Source organism: Vipera ursinii (assembly GCF_947247035.1).
Source record: "Vipera ursinii genome assembly, chromosome: 6".
Classification (NCBI taxonomy): Eukaryota; Metazoa; Chordata; class Lepidosauria; order Squamata; family Viperidae; genus Vipera; species Vipera ursinii.
The window spans coordinates 8,501,651-8,521,467 of NC_139515.1; the positions used below are offsets into that span (position 1 = coordinate 8,501,651).

The 19,817-nt window shown below is 45.6% G+C and overlaps 1 protein-coding gene across 3 annotated transcripts in view; it reads left to right on the forward strand.

Moving 5' to 3' along the window:
• The window catches only part of LOC310642546 (phytanoyl-CoA dioxygenase, peroxisomal-like), a 156,376-nt gene that overhangs the window by 118,809 nt on the left and 17,750 nt on the right, over window positions 1-19,817 (forward strand). Inside the window, exons 5-10 of one of the 3 annotated variants that reach the window (XR_014492918.1) lie at window positions 4,599-4,761; window positions 7,443-7,524; window positions 9,453-9,634; window positions 12,478-12,627; window positions 17,012-17,149; window positions 18,001-18,223. Coding sequence is in view for 2 of the 3 variants with exons in the window: in XM_083366346.1 (XP_083222472.1) it covers window positions 4,599-4,761; window positions 7,443-7,524; window positions 9,453-9,634; window positions 12,478-12,627; window positions 17,012-17,149; window positions 18,001-18,054 (769 nt within the window). In the remaining variant the exon portion in view is untranslated. Of the gene's footprint in view, window positions 1-4,598; window positions 4,762-7,442; window positions 7,525-9,452; window positions 9,635-12,477; window positions 12,628-17,011; window positions 17,150-18,000; window positions 19,185-19,817 lie in introns of those variants that run through there. The other 2 variants (XM_083366346.1, XM_083366347.1) reach the window with 2 other exon arrangements.

Genomic DNA, 19,817 nt, shown 5'->3' on the forward strand with positions numbered 1-19,817 from the left:
GCGCTCAGCCTTTCTTATGGTCCAACTTTCACAGCCATACATTGCAACTGGGAAGACCATAGCCTTGACTATACGCACTTTTGTTGACAGGGTGATGTCTCTGCTTTTTAGTGTGCTGTCTAGATTTGCCATGGCTTTCCTCCCAAGGAGCAAGCGTCTTTTAATTTCTTGGCTACAGTCCCCATCTGCAGTGATCTTGGAGCCCAGGAAAATAAAATCTGTCACTACCTCCATTTCTTCCCCATCTATTTGCCAGGAATTGAGAGGGCCAGATGCCATGATCTTGGTTTTCTTAATGTTAAGTTTCAACCCAAGTTTTGCACTCTCCTTCTTCACCTGCAACAAGAGGCTCTTTAGTTCTTCTTCACTTTCTGCCATTAGAGTGGTATCATCTGCGTATCTTAGGTTGTTGATATTTCTTCCGGCAATCTTAATTCCAACTTTTGATTCATCTAGCCCTGCCTTTCTCATGATGTGCTCTGCATATAAGTTAAATAGGCAGGGCGACAGTATACAGCCTTGCCGGACTCCTTTCCCAATTTTGAACCAATCAGTGGTTCCGTGTCCAGTTCTCACTGTTGCTTCTTGACCCGCATATAGGTTTCTCAAGAGACAAATAAGATGGTCTGGTACTCCCATCTCTTTAAGAACTTGCCACAGTTTGTTATGATCCACACAATCAAAGGCTTTAGCATAGTCAATGAAGCAGAAGTAGATGTTTTTCTGGAACTCTCTAGCTTTCTCCATGATCCAGCGTATGTTGGCAATTTGATCTCTAGTTCCTCTGCCTCTTCGAAATCCTGCCTGTACTTCTGGTAGTTCTCGATCCACATACTGCTGAAGTCTAGCTTGTAGGATTTTAAGCATGACTTTGCTAGCATGAGAAATGAGTGCAATGGTGCGATAGTTTGAACATTCTTTGGCATTGCCTTTTTTTGGAATTGGAATGTAAACTGATCTTTTCCAATCCTGTGGCCACTGTTGAGTTTTCCAAATTTGCTGGCAAATTGAGTGTAGCACTTTTACTGCATTATCTTTTAAGATTTTGAATAGCTCAGCTGGAATACTGTCACCTCCACTAGCTTTGTTGTTGCTCAGCTTTTCTAAGGCCCACTTCACTTCACATTCTAGGATGTCTGGCTCGAGGTCAGTGACCACCTCATTGTGATTATCAGGGACGTTAAGCTCATTCTTGTATAGTTCTTCTGTGTAATTTTGCCACCTCTTCTTAATCTCTTCTGCCTCTGTTAGGTCCCTGCCATTTTGGTCCTTTATCATGCCCATTTTTGCATTAAACGTTCCCTTCATCTCTCCAATTTTCTTGAAAATATCTCTGGTCCTCCCTATTCTATTGTTTTCTTCTATTTCTTTGCACTGTTCATTTAAGAAGGCATTCTTATCTCTTCTAGCTATTCTCTGGAATTCTGCATTCAATTGGGCGTATCTTTCTTTTTCTCCCTTGCCTTTCGCTTCCCTCCTTTTCTCAGCTATTTGCAAAGCTTCCTCAGACAGCCATTTTGCTTTCTTGCATTTCTTTTTCTTTGGGATGGTTTTGGTTGCTACCTGTTGTACAATGTCGCGAACCTCTGTCCATAGTTCTTCAGGCACTCTGTCTATCAGATCTAATTCCTTAAATCTATTTGTCACCTCTACTGTATATTCAACAGGGATATGATTTAATTCATACCTGAGTGGCCTAGTGCTTTTCCCTACTTTCTTCAGTTTAAGCCTAAACTTTGCAAGGAGAAGCTCATGGTCTGAGCCACAGTCAGCTCCTGGTCTTGTTTTTACTGACTGTATAGAGCTTCTCCATCTTTGGCTGCAGAGCATATAGTCAATCTGATTTCTGTGTTGACCGTCTGGTGATGTCCATGTGTAGAGCCGTCTCTTGGGTTGTTGGAAAAGAGTGTTTGCTATGACCATCGTATTCTCTTGACAAAATTCTATCAGCCTGTGCCCTGCTTCATTTTGTACTCCAAGGCCAAACTTGCCTGTTATTCCAGTTATCTTTTGGCTTCCTACTTTAGCATTTCAATCCCCCATGATGATAAGGACATCATTTTTTGGTGTTAGTTCTATAAGGTGCTGTAGGGCTTCATAGAACCGGTCAATTTCATCCTCTTCAGCACTGGTGGTTGGGGCATAGACTTGGACTACTGTGATATTGAATGGTTTGCCTTGGATTCGAACTGAGATCATTCTGTCATTTTGAGGATTGTATCCCAGTATTGCTTTTCCTACTCTTTTATTGACTATGAAGGCTACTCCATTTCTTCTGAGGGATTCTTGCCCGCAGTAGTATACCTGATGGTCATCTGAATTAAATTCACCCATTCCTGTCCATTTTAGTTCACTGATGCCTAAGATGTCGATGTTCAGTCTTGTCATCTGTTGTTTGACCACGTCCAGCTTTCCTTGATTCATGGATCTTACATTCCAGGTTCCTATGGAGAAAAAATCTTTACAGCATCGGACTTTCCTTTCACCACCAGACACATCCACAGCTGAGCGTCCTTTCGGCTTTGGCCCAGTCGCTTCATTCTTTCTGGCGCTACTAGTACTAGCCCTCTGCTCTTCCCCAGTAGCATATTGGACGCCTTCCGACCTGAGGGGCTCATCTTCCAGCGTCATATCGTTTTGCCTTTTGGTACTGTCCATAGGGTTTTCATGGCAAAGATACTGGAGTGGGTTGCCATTTCCTTCTCCAGTGGATCACGTTTTGTCAGAACTCTCTGCTATGACCTTTCCGTCTTGGGTGGCCCTGCACGGCATAGCTCATAGCTTCATTGAATTACGCAAGCCCCTTTGCCACGACAAGGCAGTAATCCATGAAGGGGTCCATAATTAGTATATCAATTAATAATATATTTCCTTGATCTTCTTTTCTCCCAATAGTATTCTCCTTCTTCAACATTAAACCAATATTTTTGATATTTGACATTTTCAATATATAAATGATTAAATATAAACATTTTCTTCCATATTTATACCAACAATAATAGTGTCCACATGTGACTTTTTTTTCTTATGTTATTTTTGTAACGATCATCTTATTGATTCAACATATATCTTATTTTCATAAATCTTGTTTAAGCTCAATTTCTCCTTAACATTCAAACAATTCTTATCAGTCATAATTTTCTCAGTAATTAACATCTAAATATCCAAATTTTCCATTTAAGTACATCATCCCAATATTTTCATATTTCACATGCTATACTACTTATCTAGTAGGGTCCTCTGGCAGGATGAAATCAACTGCAGGGTGCGGAGCTTCGCAATCCCATGGCCATGCGCTACAGCGCATAAACCAGTAGTCTCCTGCAAGGAGATAAGTTTAGGTTGCAGGTTGTAATCTATAGAGAACCCTTGGCTTAGACTTAGATCATGTGAATTTTCAAAACTGGATCTCGTAGAACATAGAATCAGAGGGCTGGGAAGGAACCTCAAAGGTCTTCTAGCCCAAGGCAGGAGACCTTATATATACCATCCTGCTCAAAAGGTTTTCCAATCTATTTTTGAAAATCTCCATTGATGGAGCAACCACAGCTCCAAGAGAGAAGCTGTTCTATTGACGGCTTGTTCTCACTGTCAGAAAATTTGTCCTTCTAGGCTGGATCTTGCTTTAGCAAGCTTCCACTCACTGCCACAAAGAAGAAGGACTCCATCTATTTTCCAAAGCACCTGAAGGCAGAAGCAACGGATGCAAACTAATCAAGGAGAGAACTCAACCTAGAACTAAGGAGAAACTTCCTGACAATTAGAACAATTAACCAGTGGAACAACCTGCCTCCAGAAGTTGTATGTGCCCCATCCCTGGAGGTTTTTAAGAAGAGACTGGACAGCCATTTGTCTGAAATGGTATAGGGTCTCCTGCCTGAGCAGGGGGTTGGACTGGATGACCTCCAAGGTCCCTTCCAGAATAACTCCATTATTCTGCTTCTTGTCCTGTCCTCAGCTGCTGTGGAGAATAAGTCAATCCCCCTTTTTCTGTGATAGCCCCTCAAATAGTGGAGGACAGTTATCAGGTCACCCCTAGCCCTTTTCTTTGATAGCTAGACCTATCTCAACCATTCATCGTACAATTTAGCCCCCAGTACCTCTGGGACGCGATGGCTCAGTGGGTTAGGACGCTGAGCTTGTCAATCAGAAGGTCGGCAGTTTGGCGGGTCGAATCCCGAGTGCCGCGTAACAGAGTGAGCACCTGTTACTCGTCCCAGCTTCTGCTAACCTAGCAGTTCGAAAGCACGTAAAAATGCCCCAAAAGTAGAAAAATAGGGACCACTACGGTGGGAAGGTAACAGTGCTCCATGTGCCTTTGGCGTCTAGTCATGCTGGCCACATGACCACAGAGACGTCCTCGGGCAAGCGCTGGGTCTTCGGCTTTGAAACGGAGATGAGCACCGGCCCCTAGAGTCGGAAACGACTAGCACACATGTGCGGGGGATCCTTTACCTTTACCTTTTTTACCTCTGGAATAATTCCTTTGTGGTTCCCAATTTAAAGTCTTATGCTGAATGAATGCAAAGATGCGTTTACAGGAGTTCTTGATGCCAATTCAAAATGCTTTCCGTTTTCTTCTTTAACCCTGTCTTCAGAGAGGAATTTGTAAAGATATGCAGAAAGGAAGTGGAGGTACCCGGAATAACCATAGTGAAAGATATCACAGTGGCCAAGTCTGCTGCTGATGAGAATACAATTTCGAGAGTGCAGGATTTAATGTGGAACGAAGAACTCTTCAGATATTGTACCTTACCTCAGGTGAAAACAGGAATTTTCTGAAATCATAAGCACTTGCATAAACATATTTCCTTTCCATAAGAAGGTCTGGGGAAAAAAAGTCTTTTAAGTTACCGTTTTAACTATAATGAACTTTGCATAAGATCTACATTCTAAAACCTAGAATCAGGCAGCTGCAGTGTTTTTCAGCCAACACCCCCTCCACCAAAAAAATATATCTAAAAATGGCATAAAAGACTGATTTCACCCAAGATTATCTGTATGTCCAAAATTACTGTGGTTTTTTTTGTAAAACTAATGTCCTTCTTCCCTGACTTCACAAAAATAGATAACGAAGAGCTAACTTTGGTTGGGTTAAATTTAACAAAAGAGGAAAAATATATAATGTTTCAGCTGCTTTTCGAAACTCATCTATTTGTTAAATGCAGGGAGTCCTCAACTTATGACCACAATTTATGTTGTAAAGTGAGAAATTTGTTCAGTGAGCTTTGCCCCCTTTTAGTGCTTTCCTTGCCACGCTGGTTAAGTAGATCACTGCAGTTGTTCAGTTAGCAAAACGGTTGTTGTGTTGTTAATCGGGCTTCCCCCAATGCCCTTGTTGGTCAGAAGGTCGCAAAAGGGGATTGCGTGACCCCAGGATACTGCATTATAAATATGAACCAGTTGTCAAGTATCCGAATGTAAATCATGTGACCCTGGGGATGCTGCAACGGTCGTAAGTGTGAAAAATGGTCAAGTCACTTTTTTTCCAGTGCCGTTGTAACTTTGAATGGTCCCTAAACAAACTGTTGTAAGTCAAGGCTTACCTGTATACCTGTCCCAGATTGAGCACTTAGGAAAGAAAAACCCTCAACTCTATTCGTAGCGCAAGATATACTTTTACTAAAGTCAAGTGTTTACAGCGTAAGTAAAGCCAGATCCGAGAATTCCCGCGTAAACCCAGATTTTTTCCCCTTCTCACAGGCCCTTCCCTCTTGGTCATCTTGTTAGTGTCCAGTGAGGTTCAAATTAGTTCTAAAGTTTGGCCCCTTTTTGATGGGCATTCCGTTCCCATGCCATTGTCCTTGGGCCATTCAACTGTTGTCTCTGGTTCCTGTCATTCCCCCCCCCCCCACCTCCCTATATCCCTGAGCCCTGGTGGTGCAGTGGTTAGAATGCAGTACTGCAGGCTACTTCTGCTGACTGCTGGCTGCCTGCAGTTTGGCAGTTCGATTCACGTTGGCTCAAGGTTGACTCAGCCTTCTATTCTATTCTATTCTATTCTATTCTATTCTATTCTATTCTATTCTATTCTATTCTATTCTATTCTATTCTATTCTATTCTATTCTATTCCATCCCATCCCATCCCATCCCATCCCATCCCATCCCATCCCATCCTGATTCTATTCTATTCTATTCTATTCTATTCTATTCTATTCTATTCTATTCTATTCTATTCTATTCTATACCATCCCATCCCATCCTGATTCTATTCTATTCTATTCTATTCTATTCTATTCTATTCCATTCCATTCCATTCCATTCCATTCCATCCCATCCCATCCCATCCCATCCCATCCCATCCCATCCCATCCCATCCCATCCTGATTCTATTCTATTCTATTCTATTCTATTCTATTCTATTCTATTCTATTCTATTCTATTCTATTCTATTCTATTCTATTCTATTCTATTCTATCCCATCCCATCCCATCCCATCCCATCCTGATTCTATTCTATTCTATTCTATTCTATTCTATTCTATTCTATTCTATTCTATTCTATTCTATTCTATTCTATTCTATTCTATTCCATTCCATTCCATTCCATTCCATTCCATTCCATTCTATCCCATCCCATCCCATCCCATCCCATCCCATCCCATCCCATCCCACCCCACATTCTGTTCTATTTTCTACTTCTGCTGACTGCTGGCTGCCTGCAGTTTGGCAGTTCGATTCTCATTGGCTCAAGGTTGACTCAGCATTCTATTCTATTCTATTCTATTCTATTCTATTCTATTCTATTCTATTCTATTCTATTCTATTCTATTCTATTCTATTCTATTCTATTCTATTCTATTCTATTCTATTCTATTCTATTCTATTCTATTCTATTCTATTCCATTCCATTCCATTCCATCCCATTCTATTCTATTCCATTCCATTCCATCCCATTCTATTCTATTCTATCCCATCCCATCCCATCCCACATTCTGTTCTGTCCTATATTCTACTCTATTCTATTCTATTCTATTCTATTCTATTCTATTCTATTCTATTCTATTCTATTCTATTCTATTCTATTCTAGCCCTGATGGCGCAATGGTTAGAGTGCAGTATTGCAGACTAATTTTGCCGATTGCCAGCAATTTGATCCTGGCTGGCTCAAGGTTGACTCAGCCTTCCATCCTTCTGAGGTCAATAAAATGAGGATCCAGACTGTTGGGGGCAACATGCTGACTCTGTAAACCACTTAGAGAGGGCTGTAAAGCACCATTGAGCAGTATATAAGTACTATTGCTATTGCTATCCCTTTATCCCCCCCCCCCACCACATTTTATGGAGGCTGCCATCAAAGTGAAGCAGGGCTGAAGCACTGTGATGGTAGATCTGGCAATACCGCTGGCTCTTTTCACACTACTTCCTGTTTTTATAATACAGCTACAGGGGCTTCAGCTGGTTTAAATATCTATCATTGAGCTGGGTTTTTTTAACCTTAGGTCGTAAAATACGTTGAATGCTTCACGGGGCCCGACATCATGGCTGTGCACACCATGCTGATCAATAAACCTCCAGATACAGGTAAGACTCATTAATTAAATAAACACTTAAAAAGAGCTGACAGGCCTTCTTCTGCTTGCTTATATGAATTGCAGCTTTTTCTGCTTGGAGTCTGGAGGAAAAAAAATCTGTATTTTTCCTTTTTGACATGAATGGCCAGAAGAAGTGCTGATTCCAAAGTAGATAAATAATTCTCTCTCTCTCTCTCTTTTGCAAGAGAGAAATATGTATTTATTAAACTTAAATGCCGCCCATCTCACCAAGAAGAGTCTCGCAACCAAGCGAAAGCTGCACGATAAAACAACCTGAAAATAATAAATATTAACATTAAAATTGACTTTAAATACCCAAAGCTAGCAAGGAAGGGAGTAGGAAATATTTATAGATAGTCCTCGACTTACAATTACCATTGAAGTGTTAATACCATTTTACAATGCCCTGGTAAGACCACAGTTGGAATCCTGCATCCAGTTTTGGTCACCATGATATAAAAAAGATGTTGAGACTCTAGAAAGGGTGCAGAGAAGAGCAACAAAGATGATTAGGGGACTGGAGGCTAAAACATAGGAAGAATCATTGCTGGAATTGGCTATGTCTTGTTTAACAAAGAGAAGGTCGAGGGGGGACATGATAGCAGTCTTTCAATATCTCAGGGGTTGCCACAAAGAAAACAGGGTGAGCCTCCTCTCCAAAACACAACAAGGCAGGACAAGAAGCAATGGATGGAAAGTAATCAAGGGGAGAAGCAATCTAGAACTAAGGAGAAACTTCCTGATAGAACAACTAACCAGTGGAACAACCTGCCTCAGAAGCTGTGAATGCTCCAACACTGGAAGTTTTTAAGAAGAGACCGGACAGCCATTTGTCTGAAATGGTATAGGGTTTCCTGCCTGAGCAGGGGGTTGGACTAGAAGACCTCCAAAGTTCCTTCCAAATCTGTTCTAATTCCAATTCCAATTCTAATTTCTGTTGCTAAGCAAGGCAGTTGCTAAGTGAGATTTGTCCCATTTTACGACCTTTCTTTCCACAGTTGTTAAGTGAGCCATGGCAGTTGTTAAGTTAGTGACACAGTTGTTAAGTGAATCTGGCTTCTCCATTGACTTTGCTTGTCAGAAGGTCACAAATGGGGATGACGTGACCCAGAGACATTACGACTGCCGTAAGTACATGTGAGTTGCTGAGTGCTGAAATATGGATCACATGACCGTGGGGGGATGCTGCCACGGATGTGTGAAAACCAGTCCTAAGTCCCTGTTTTCAGTGCCGTTGTCACTTTGACCCGTCACTAAATGAATGGTTGCAAGTCCAGGGCCACCTGGACTGGGCCTCAGTTGCCTTGTTAGCATATAGTCTTAATCCCTGAGACGTCCTTGGTGCAATCTGAGTTTGGTGATTTCCTTGCAGATGTTTCGTTACCCAAAAGAGGTAACATCATCAGTGCTCTAGATGTCTCACACTGATGATGTTCCCTAGTTGGGTAATGAAACGTCTGCAAGGAAACCACCAAGCTCAGAGAGCACCAAGGACCCCATAGTCGTCATCGTCGTCGTCGTCGTCCTCCTCCTCCTCCTCCCCTTTTCCTCTTTCCTCTCCTCCTCCTCCTCCTCCTTCCCCCAAACCCCACTCCCTTCTTGCACTGATGTTGTTGCCTAGTTGTGTAATGAAACGTCTGCAAGGAAACCACCAAGCTCAGAGAGCACCAAGGACTCCACAATCCTCCTCCTCTTCCTCCCCTTTTTCTCCTTTCCGTCCTCCTCCTCCTCCCCCCAAACCCCACTCCCTTCTGACACTGATGATGTTCCCTAGTTGGGTAATGAAACGTCTGCAAGAAAACAACCCAGCTGAGAGAGCACCAAGGACCCCTCATGTCAACCCTGAGCTACCACTATTTTTTCTTTATTAGCGCTAAACCTTATTTCTGAAACAAAGGGACTTCTATTTTTTTCCAGGCAAGAAAACCTCTCGTCATCCTTTGCATCAGGATCTCTATTATTTCTCCTTCCGTCCTGCCGACCGAATTGTTTGTGCCTGGACCGCAATGGAAAGGGTGGATCAGAGAAACGGATGCTTGGTTGTGTTGCCGGGGTCTCACAAGGGCTGTCTGAAGGAGCACAAGTATCCGGATTGGGAGGTAACAGATGGAGAGGCATCCACATGTCCAAAGGACAATGTCAGGGTTCCGACTAATGAAACACTTCAAAGAATCTTCAGGCATTATTTATTCTAAAAAGTCTATAATAATGAGAACAAAGCATCCGGCACGCATGGATGGATGCCAAAATCTGAATTCCCCTCCCTTCAGCACCTAATATCAGGCACAGTTCCCTCCTCCAAATTTGCTGCCATAAATCACATTCTCCAATCAGTTTGTGAAGCAAAGCTTTGCTTCCGTTCTGTATTTCTTATCTTATTAAAACAACCGGGTTAGCATCCTCCTCCCCCCAGCTTCATCTGATTCTAAGAGCAAAACAATTTAAAGGAAAAGGCTGCCTCTTATATTGTCAAAGCAAAAAACATCCAATGTTTGCAGCGTTGACAGACGGAGATGATTGGCACCAAAAAGTTGGGGTACAGGTAGTCCTCGACTTATGAGCAATCATTTAGTGATCCGCCCTGAAAAAGAGGGACTTAACAACCTAGATCTGATGCCCCGCCCCCTGCAGTCATGTGACTGCACTCCAGATGCTTGGCTGCATTTGCACTCGTTTGCCGTGTCCTGCAGTCACATGGCCAGCTTTTACAACGGTTTTGCCAGAAAGCAAATTCCAGGTTTCAGCAAAACTGCGTTCATCGTGAATGCATTCAACGTTACAACTGTGGTGTTTGCTTAATGACCCACTGCAAAAAAAAAAAAAAAAGTCACGTGAATGACTCATGACCATAATGAGCAGGCTTCATTACAGTTGTAACTCAAGGACTAATACAGGGGAATCCTCGACAGTTGAGCTCCAAATTTTTGTGGTTAATTGAGACATTTGTTAAGTGAGTTTTTGCCCCATTTTACGACCTTTCTTGCCATAGTTGTTAAGTGAATCACTGCAGTTGTGAAGTGAGTAACCTGGTTGTTAAATGAATCTGGCTCCCCCGTTGAGGGGATCACATGACCTCAGAAAACTGCAATCGTCATAAATAGGAATCAGTTGCCAAGTGTCTGAATTTTGATCATGTGACCACGGAGATGGCTGCAACGGTCATAAGTGTGAAAAATGGTCATAAGTCACTTTTTTCAGTGCCATTGTAACTTTGAACGTTCACTAAATGAACTGTTGTAAGTTGAGGACCACCTGTACAGTACTATATATTTCTCAACTTGGTAATTTTAAGGTGTGTGGACTTCAACTCCCAGAATTCATGCTAGCTGGGAGAATCCTGGGACTTGAAGTTCTCTTATCTCGAAGTTGCCAAGGTTGAGAAACAGTGACCTATGTGGCCAAGAAGTTTTCTATCTTCATTCTCAAAAATGCAGTGTTCAGTTGTGTGAATTCAAACAAAATTCAGGGGAAGTGAGTTGGAAGTGTGGGCTGGGAGGGAGATACATGAAGTATCCCGTTAGGGCGGAAACACAGCTTAGGAGATTACCTCAGAGAACAATTTTAGGGTGTTCCTTGAAGACAAGGAGAAGGTGACTAGTGTGAGACACCTGTGGGAGGACTAAGATTATTCAGGCTGTCTTGGTAGAAGACACATGAAGTCCTTATATATAGAAAAAAGAGAGGCAGAAACTGGAGGTGGAGTTAAAAAAGGGATCAACTTAGAATTCTTACGTAGCCATAAGTGGACCAAGTTCAGTTCCCCTTGAATCCCATTGACCTTCATCTAATTCTTAGCAGGTGCCCAGCATTAGTTGAGAAGATTCCTGTGCATAGGCTTTTAGCAATAAATCAATTTCATTGGACCTTCAGATATGGACCTGGTCTTTCAAGCTTAACATTAGTTGAGAAGATTCCTGTGCATAGGCTTTTAGCAATAAATCTGTTTGATTGGACCTTCAGATGTGGACCTGGTCTTTCAAGCTTAACATTAGTTGGGAAGTTTCCTGTGTGTAGGCTTTTAGCAATAAATCAGTTTGATTGGACCTTCAGGTGTGGACCTGGTCTTTCAAGCTTAACATTGCTTGAGGAGATTCCTGTGCGTAGGCTTTTAGCAATAAATCAATTTAATTGGACCTTCAGGTGTGGACCTGGTCTTTCAAGCTTAACATTATCCTCCTTATTTGGTGTTGGTGAGACCAAACTCCGGATACTATGTAAAGTTGGTAACAGGGACTTGAGAACATGTTATTATGAGCACAGCCTGAAGGCCTTAGCAAGTTCAGTCTTGACAAAGGAAGGCTGAGTCCAGACATGATATCTGGAGGTCTTCCTCTACAAGGATTTCAGAGGTACCCGGGGTGGAGATAGTCCTCAGGTTACACAACCGTGAAATAGATTTGGCCAGTTATGGATCAAAGATGTCGAGTGTCTTACCTTGTATCAGATCTAGATATAAACAACTACAGGATCCTTACTCCACCTGGCCATTGTTGGAAAGAGACTCCTGGTCAATGGATAGACATCTAAAAGAACTCAGTTATTGGTTTTTGAATTTGGCCTCTGAGGGGTCCTTGGTGCTCTGAGCTGGATTGTTTTCTTGCAGACATTTCATTAACCAACGTAGGTAACTTCATCGGGGCTAGTGATGAAGCATCTGCAAGAAAACAACCAAGCTCATCAAGGAACCCACAGTCGTCTTCCTCCTCCTCTTCCTCCCCCTCCTCCTCCCTCTTCCTCCTCCTCCTCCTCTTCCTCCTCCTCCCTTCTAGCACTGATGATGTTACCTAATTTGGGTAATGCAACATCTGCAGGAAAACAACTAAGCTCAGAGAGCACCAAGGACCCCTTATTTCAACCCTGATCTACAAATATTCTCCTTAATTTGGCCTGTTTGTGTCTCTCAGGAGTTAGAAGGTAAATTCTAGGGTTTTTGTTTTTGCAGGGTGGTGTAAACAAGATGTACCATGGGATACATGATTATGACAAGAGTCTTCGCAGAGTCTACCTCCCCATGGAGAAAGGAGACACGGTGTTTTTCCACCCCTTGTTGATTCACGGTTCTGGAAGAAATAGGACGGAAGGATTTCGAAAGGTAATGCAGGTCATAGCCTGGGTGTCCTCTGAGGTCTTTCCTGCCTCGTTCAAATCAAGGACATTCTGTACGTTAGTGGCCAAAATGGTGGAAACCTTTTGGGGAAAGTGTACAGTAGAAAGGCCTCCTCCATTGGTTAAGTTTCCACCAATTTTCCTTCTAATTTCTTTATAACTGTAGCCTCATTCGCTTAATACCGTATATACTTGAGTATAAGCCGAATTTTTCAACCCACTTTTTGGGCTGAAAAATTCCACTTCGGCTTATACTCCAGTCAACAAAAAAACTTACCGAGGACTTGTGCGCGGCCGAGGCTTTGGTGCTTCCGGGATCGCGCGCACCTCTCCCAAGCCACCGCCGTCCGAGACCTGCCGAAGTTTGGGGAGGTTTGGGGAGGTGTGCGCGCACCTCCCCAAACCTCCCCAAACGTCGGCAGGTCTCCGTTCCTCCTGCCGACGTTTGGGGAGGTTTGGGCGCCTCCCCAAACCTCCCCAGGTCTCCGTTCCTCCGCGCAGACCTGCCGACGTTTGGGGAGGTTTGGGCGCCTCCCCAAACCTCCCCAAACGTCAGCAGGTCTCCGTTCCTCCTGCCGACGTTTGGGGAGGTTTGGGCGCCTCCCCAAACCTCCCCAGGTCTCCGTTCCTCCGCGCAGACCTGCCGACGTTTGGGGAGGTTTGGGCGCCTCCCCAAACCTCCCCAAACGTCGGCAGGTCTCCGTTCCTCCTGCCGACGTTTGGGGAGGTTTGGGCGCCTCCCCAAACGTCGGCAGGTCTCCGTTCATCCTGCCGACGTTTGGGGAGGTTTGGGCACCTCCCCAAACCTCCCCAGGTCTCCATTCCTCCGCGCAGACCTGCCGACGTTTGGGGAGGTTTGGGCGCCTCCCCAAATGTCGGCAGGTCTGCGCGACGTTTGGGGAGGTTTGGGGAGGCGCCCAAACCTCCCCAAACGTCGGCAGGTCTGCGCGGAGGAACGGAGACCTGGGGAGGTTTGGGGAGGCGCCCAAACCTCCCCAAACGTCGGCAGGTCTGCGCGGAGGAACGGAGACCTGGGGAGGTTTGGGGAGGCGCCCAAACCTCCCCAAACGTCGGCAGGAGGAACGGAGACCTGCCGACGTTTGGGGAGGTTTGGGGAGGCGCCCAAACCTCCCCAAACGTCGGCAGGTCTGCGCGGAGGAACGGAGACCTGGGGAGGTTTGGGGAGGCGCCCAAACCTCCCCAAACGTCGGCAGGAGGAACGGAGACCTGCCGACGTTTGGGGAGGTTTGGGGAGGAGCCCAAACCTCCCCAAACGTCGGCAGGTCTGCGCGGAGGAACGGAGACCTGGGGAGGTTTGGGGAGGCGCCCAAACCTCCCCAAACGTCGGCAGGTCTGCGCGGAGGAACGGAGACCTGGGGAGGTTTGGGGAGGCGCCCAAACTTCCCCAAACGTCGGCAGGAGGAACGGAGACCTGCCGACGTTTGGGGAGGTGCCCAAACCTCCCCAAACGTCGGCAGGTCTGCGCGGAGGAACAGAGACCTGGGGAGGTTTGGGGAGGTGCCCAAACCTCCCCAAACGTCGGCAGGAAGAACGGAGACCTGCCGACGTTTGGGGAGGTTTGGGGAGGCGCCCAAACCTCCCCAAACGTCGGCAGGTCTGCGCGGAGGAACGGAGACCTGGGGAGGTTTGGGGAGGCGCCCAAACCTCCCCAAACGTCGGCAGGAGGAACGGAGACCTGCCGACGTTTGGGGAGGTTTGGGGAGGCGCCCAAACCTCCCCAAACGTCGGCAGGTCTGCGCGGAGGAACGGAGACCTGGGGAGGTTTGGGGAGGCGCCCAAACCTCCCCAAACGTCGGCAGGAGGAACGGAGACCTGGGGAGGTTTGGGGAGGTGCCCAAACCTCCCCAAACGTCGGCAGGTCTGCGCGGAGGAACGGAGACCTGGGGAGGTTTGGGGAGGCGCCCAAACCTCCCCAAACGTCGGCAGGTCTGCGCAGAGGAACGGAGACCTGGGGAGGTTTGGGGAGGCGCCCAAACCTCCCCAAACGTCGGCAGGAGGAACGGAGACCTGCCGACGTTTGGGGAGGTGCCCAAACCTCCCCAAACGTCGGCAGGTCTGTGCGGAGGAACGGAGACCTGGGGAGGTTTGGGGAGGCGCCCAAACCTCCCCAAACGTCGGCAGGTCTCCGTTCCTCCGCGCCCTGCCTGCCTGCTTCTTTCCGCAGTGGAAAGAAGCAGGCAGGCAGGGCGCGGAGGTCCGGAGACCTGCCGACGTTTGGGGAGGTTTGGGGAGGTGCGCGTGCACCTCCCCAAACCTCCCCAAAGTTCGGCAGGTCTCCGGACGGCGGCGGCTTGGGAGAGGTGCGCGCGATCCTGGAAGCACCGAAGCCTCGGCCGCGCGCAAGTCCTCGGTAAGCTCCGGGCGGTCACTTGCTTCGCGTCTCCTGAGGGAAGGGGGTGCGACTGGAGCGGGCGTGTTTCCTCGCCTGCTGGGCGCCGCGATTTGCCCGGGGAACGCGCGGGCCCCGAATGGCAGCGTGGAGCGAGGAAGCGGACAGCCAGGGCTTCCCCGAGAGCCGCGGCCACACAGGGTATTCCTGTGTATTCAGGCTTGCAGAACGGCGGATCGGCTTATACTCGAGTCAATAACTTTTTCCAGTTTTGGGGGGTGAAATTGGGGGTCTCGGCTTATACTCGAGTCGGCTTATACTCAAGTATATATGGTAATACTATTTTACATCGCTTTCTGGGCAACCAGTCAATTCTTTGCACCATTACTTTAATTTTATTACGTTTTACAAGCTCACTGAATGAAAGAACATACAGCCCCCCCCAACCGACTTGATAGCGATCACATAACACACCGACAAATGTCCTCCTCTCAGCTTCAATAGGTGACATCGATAACCGAATCCTGCTGTGATCTGATTGGCTCATTGCCGAAACAAGATGACACCCGATTGGCTGTCTAAACGCTCATGCTCATTGGCTGCAATCAGATGAAGGAAAGCTACCTGATCTCAGCCTAAGCAAGTTGTGCTTCCTTTTTCTGGCTATTTGGCTATCACTTTTCATAGCATACAGATCACTGAACAAACTTGGTTGCATTCCATTCTTGATTAAATTATCCTTCCATTGATATGCAATTTTATGGTACTACTCCCCCCCCAAAAAGTGGTGTCATTAGCCATCAAAGCACAAAAATACACTTTTCCCAAAAGGTTTCCACAATTTTGGCCACTGCTGTATGTTAACTGAAACATTTGGTCCTCTTTCTTAATGGTTTTGGTTAATAAGGCTTGGAAAGTGGCCAATTAGGACTTTAAATAGTTTAAATAAAAATCGTATAACTTCTCTCTGTCTCTCTCCTTCCTTCTCCCTCTCCCTCCTCTCTCCCCCGCTCCTTCCCTCCCTCCCTCTCCTTCTCTCCCACCTCCCTCCCTCTTTCCCTTTTCCCCTCTCCTTCTCTTCCCCTCTTTCTCCCTCACCCTCCCACTCCCTCTCTCTCCTCTCCCCCTCTCTCCTCCTCTCTCTCCCTCCGTCCCTCTCCCTCTCCCTGCTCTTTCTCCCCCTCCTTCCCTCCCTCTCCCCCTCTCCTTCCCTCCCTCCCTCTTCTTCTCTCCCACCTCCCTCCCTCATTCCCTTTTCCCCTCTCCTTCTCTTCCCCTTTCTCCCTCTCCCTCCCACTCCCTCTCCCTCTCCCCCCTCTCCCTCCCTTCCTCTCCCTCTCTTCTCTCCCTCTTCCCCTCTCCTTCTCTTCCACTCTCTTTCTCCGTCTCACTCCCACTCCCTTTCTCCTCTCCTCTCCCCCTCTCCTTCCCTCCCTCTTCCCCTCTCCCCTCTCCTTCCCTCCCTCCCTTTTTCTCTCCCACCTCCCTCCCTTTTCCTTTTCCCCTCTCCTTCTCTCCCACTCCCTCCCTCTCCCTCCCTCCCTTCCTCTCCCTCTTTCTCTCTCTCCCTGCCACTCCCTCTCTCTCCTCCTCTCTCCCCGTCCCTCTCCCTCTCTCCCCTTCCCTCCCTCCCTTCCTCTCCCTCTCTTCTTCTCTCTCCCTCTCTCCCCCTCCATCCCTCTCCCTCTCTTCCCCTCTCCTTCCCTCCCTGCCTCCCTCTTCCTCTCTCCCACCTCCCTCCTTCCCTCTTCCCCTCTCCTTCTCTTCCCCTCTTTCTCCCTCTCCCTGCCACTCCCTATCTCTCTCCTCCTCTCTCCCCTTCCATCCCTCTCCCTCCCTTCCTCTCCCTCTCTTCTCTCTCCCTCCCTCTCTTCCCCTCTTTCTCTCTCTCCCTCCCACTCCCTCTCTCCTCTCCCCCTCTCTCCTCTCCCCCTCCGCCCCTCTCCCTCTCTCCCCCTCCCTCCCTCCCTCTCCTCTCTTCGTCTCCCTCTCCCTCTGTCTCCTCTCTCTTTTAATGCAGGCTATTTCTTGTCATTATGCTAGTAGTGATTGCTACTATATCGACATCAAAGGGACCATCCAGGAAAATATAGACAAGGAATTTGAAGAGATTGCAAGGAAGAGGTACGGTATAGCTGGTTCATCGGTGACTCTGAAAGTAAGTACATTCCCTTTTTTTTAAAGACCATGTTCAAAAGTGTTTGGCCCTGGGTTTTTCTCCTAAGCTAAGGCGTTCTGAATAAAAATTCAGAAGTATGTAAAGAATGCCGATTCAGTCGAAGCAGTTTATATCAGCATATCATTGGATGCTCAGATTGCCTGGTTTTTGGTACTTCTTCTCTGAGGCTGGTCCATAATAAGATTCACCTTGAGTAGCACCCTCAAAACAGCCAGTGCTGCGACTGGAATAAATCATGAACAGATGAAATATTTCCTATAACTATGCCTGAATTTGGAGGCTAGTAGTATAGTTAATCCTCAACTTATGACCACAGTCGGGGTCAGAATTTCCGTTGCTAAACAAGGTAATTGTTATGTGAGTTGCGCCCTATTTTATGACCTTTTTGGTCACCGTTGGTAAGCAAACCACCACTATTGTTAAGCAATATAGGTATAGAGTTTCGTGCCTGAGCAGGGGGTTGGACTAGATGATCTCCAAGGTCCCTTCCAACTTTTATTATTGTTATTGTTATTACTATTATTACTATTACTATTATTATTATTATTATTATTATTATTATTATTATTATTATTATTATTATTATTATTATTATCCAGGTCGTAAGTGTGAAAAACAGTCGTAAGTCTTTTTTTCAGTGCCGCTGTAACTTTGAACTAAAGGAACTGTTGTAAGTCGAGGACTATCTGTATTAGGTTCGGAACTTGGAGAATCTTGTTTTTTTTAAAATGAATGTTTTAAAATGTTTTAGGGTCAGCCAACTCAACCTGCTTACACCTCAATGTGTGAACCGGGAAGACGCTTCTCATTATTTCTGTTCTGTTTTTCAGTATACTTCTATGCTGCGCAGTCGACTTGTTAAAGGAAAGAGAAACAATCTTTAAATGCTGTTACAGATCCCTTCCCAAACCACCCAAGAAAACTGGGAGAATTCAGCATTTATTTCTTCTTACTTTTTGGAAAGGCTGTTCAGTTAGTAATAATCTCGATGCGCTTTTCAAGGCAGTTTGTGTTGGGAAATTGATTAAAGGCTGCAGTGCTAGGCACATAAATGTTAGTACAATGAACACGGTGAAATTTGTTTTTGAGTAAAAAACAACAGAATACATGTTTTACTTACACAAACCCTTTATTGATTAGATTATAAGAATTTAAACCGTTGTCCTGGTCTTGTTTAATAATAAACTCTTAGCTGAGCTCAGATGGACTTTTAACTATATGTGCATAGAATTATATTCTCAATTTAATAACGGTAACTGTTGTATTTAAGTAATTTAAGTCAAACTATTTTTGCGGTATTTGGAAAAAGCTCATTTTTCAGTGATTTTAGATTTTTCTTTGTAGGAACATCTTCCTTATTTTAATAGCAAACATTTATTATAATAGATTTACACCAGAGTGCAGACTTTTAGATTAGTGACTTAGTTTTTCCAGTTTTCAAGAGTTGGAACGAGCTGTTTTATTTGAGAAGAATATTAAGGTAAAAGAAGACTCAAAACAATTGGAAAAACAGCTAGAAGGTGACATGAAAAATGGTTTGTATTCTTTGGGGTCTCTGTGTGTTGAGTCAGGATGGCGTTGTTCATAGGAAGTACAGAAGATGGTGCATTTGTGTTGTGGTGTTGAAGAGGTGTAGGCTTTTGCAGGCTTGGGGTCTCTGTGGTGAGTCAGGACGGCGTTGTTCGTAGAAGGTACAGGAGATGGCGCTGCATCGTTGCAAACATTATGCTTTAGCACATATTGGCTGGTGCGTTCCATCAGATCTTCCACTTCTATTGGGATGAAACAATCTACATCGGTGCCTTCCTTTGCTGCTTGTTCGAAGACCCTTAGGCTTGCTAGGGCAACTGCTTCTTCCCTTTCAACTCGCAGAACCTTTAGTTTGGATTCTGCCTCAGCTTCCTTTCTGGCAAAGGAAACTTGCACTTTCTTTGCCTCTACAAGTGCTCGGGCCTCTACTAGCTTGTCATGTATCGTTGAAGCCCTGGAGCGAGAGGATCTAGCAGAACGTACTGTCACTATGAGATCTGGTCTCCTGCAGTTCAGCAATACAGATTTCTGCCTTATTTTTTGCATCTTGCACTAGGAGATCTCTTTGCTGGTTTAGTTCATCAATGTTGGTTAGTTCTGCTGAGGAATCATCTACATTAGATGCCTTTTGCGTGGTTAGACTTCAGGGAAGTTCACCCTTTTGCCACTAGGGGGGACTCTACATGTGCCTGGGGATAAGCCTTATATTTGCTGTGCAGCCACTGGGGTGCTGCTTGTGTAAGTGGGTACTTCAACGAAGTTCACCCTTTGACCACTAGAAGCAAGCCTGTTATTTGCAGATCAGCCACTGGGGAGTGTGCTGTGCTGCATGAGCAAATACAAGCCTGTTATTGCCCCTAGCCTTCACTTGGACACAAGGTCAGCCAAATTGTTTCTTCTTAGGACCACAAGTTGTAAGCCAGTCTGGAACTCTTAAGGAACTGCCTGTCCATGTTAAGAGTGTCAACCATAGGCTGTAAACTGTGCCATTAACGAAGGTTAATTTGCTCCTTGTTTCTTTGTTTATTGCTAGCGGAACTGGTTAGGATTGCTTTGCTTTAGGCCTTCAGTTGCAGGTAACTTAACTGTAGGCTTGCTGAATAATCTCCCTTCTGGA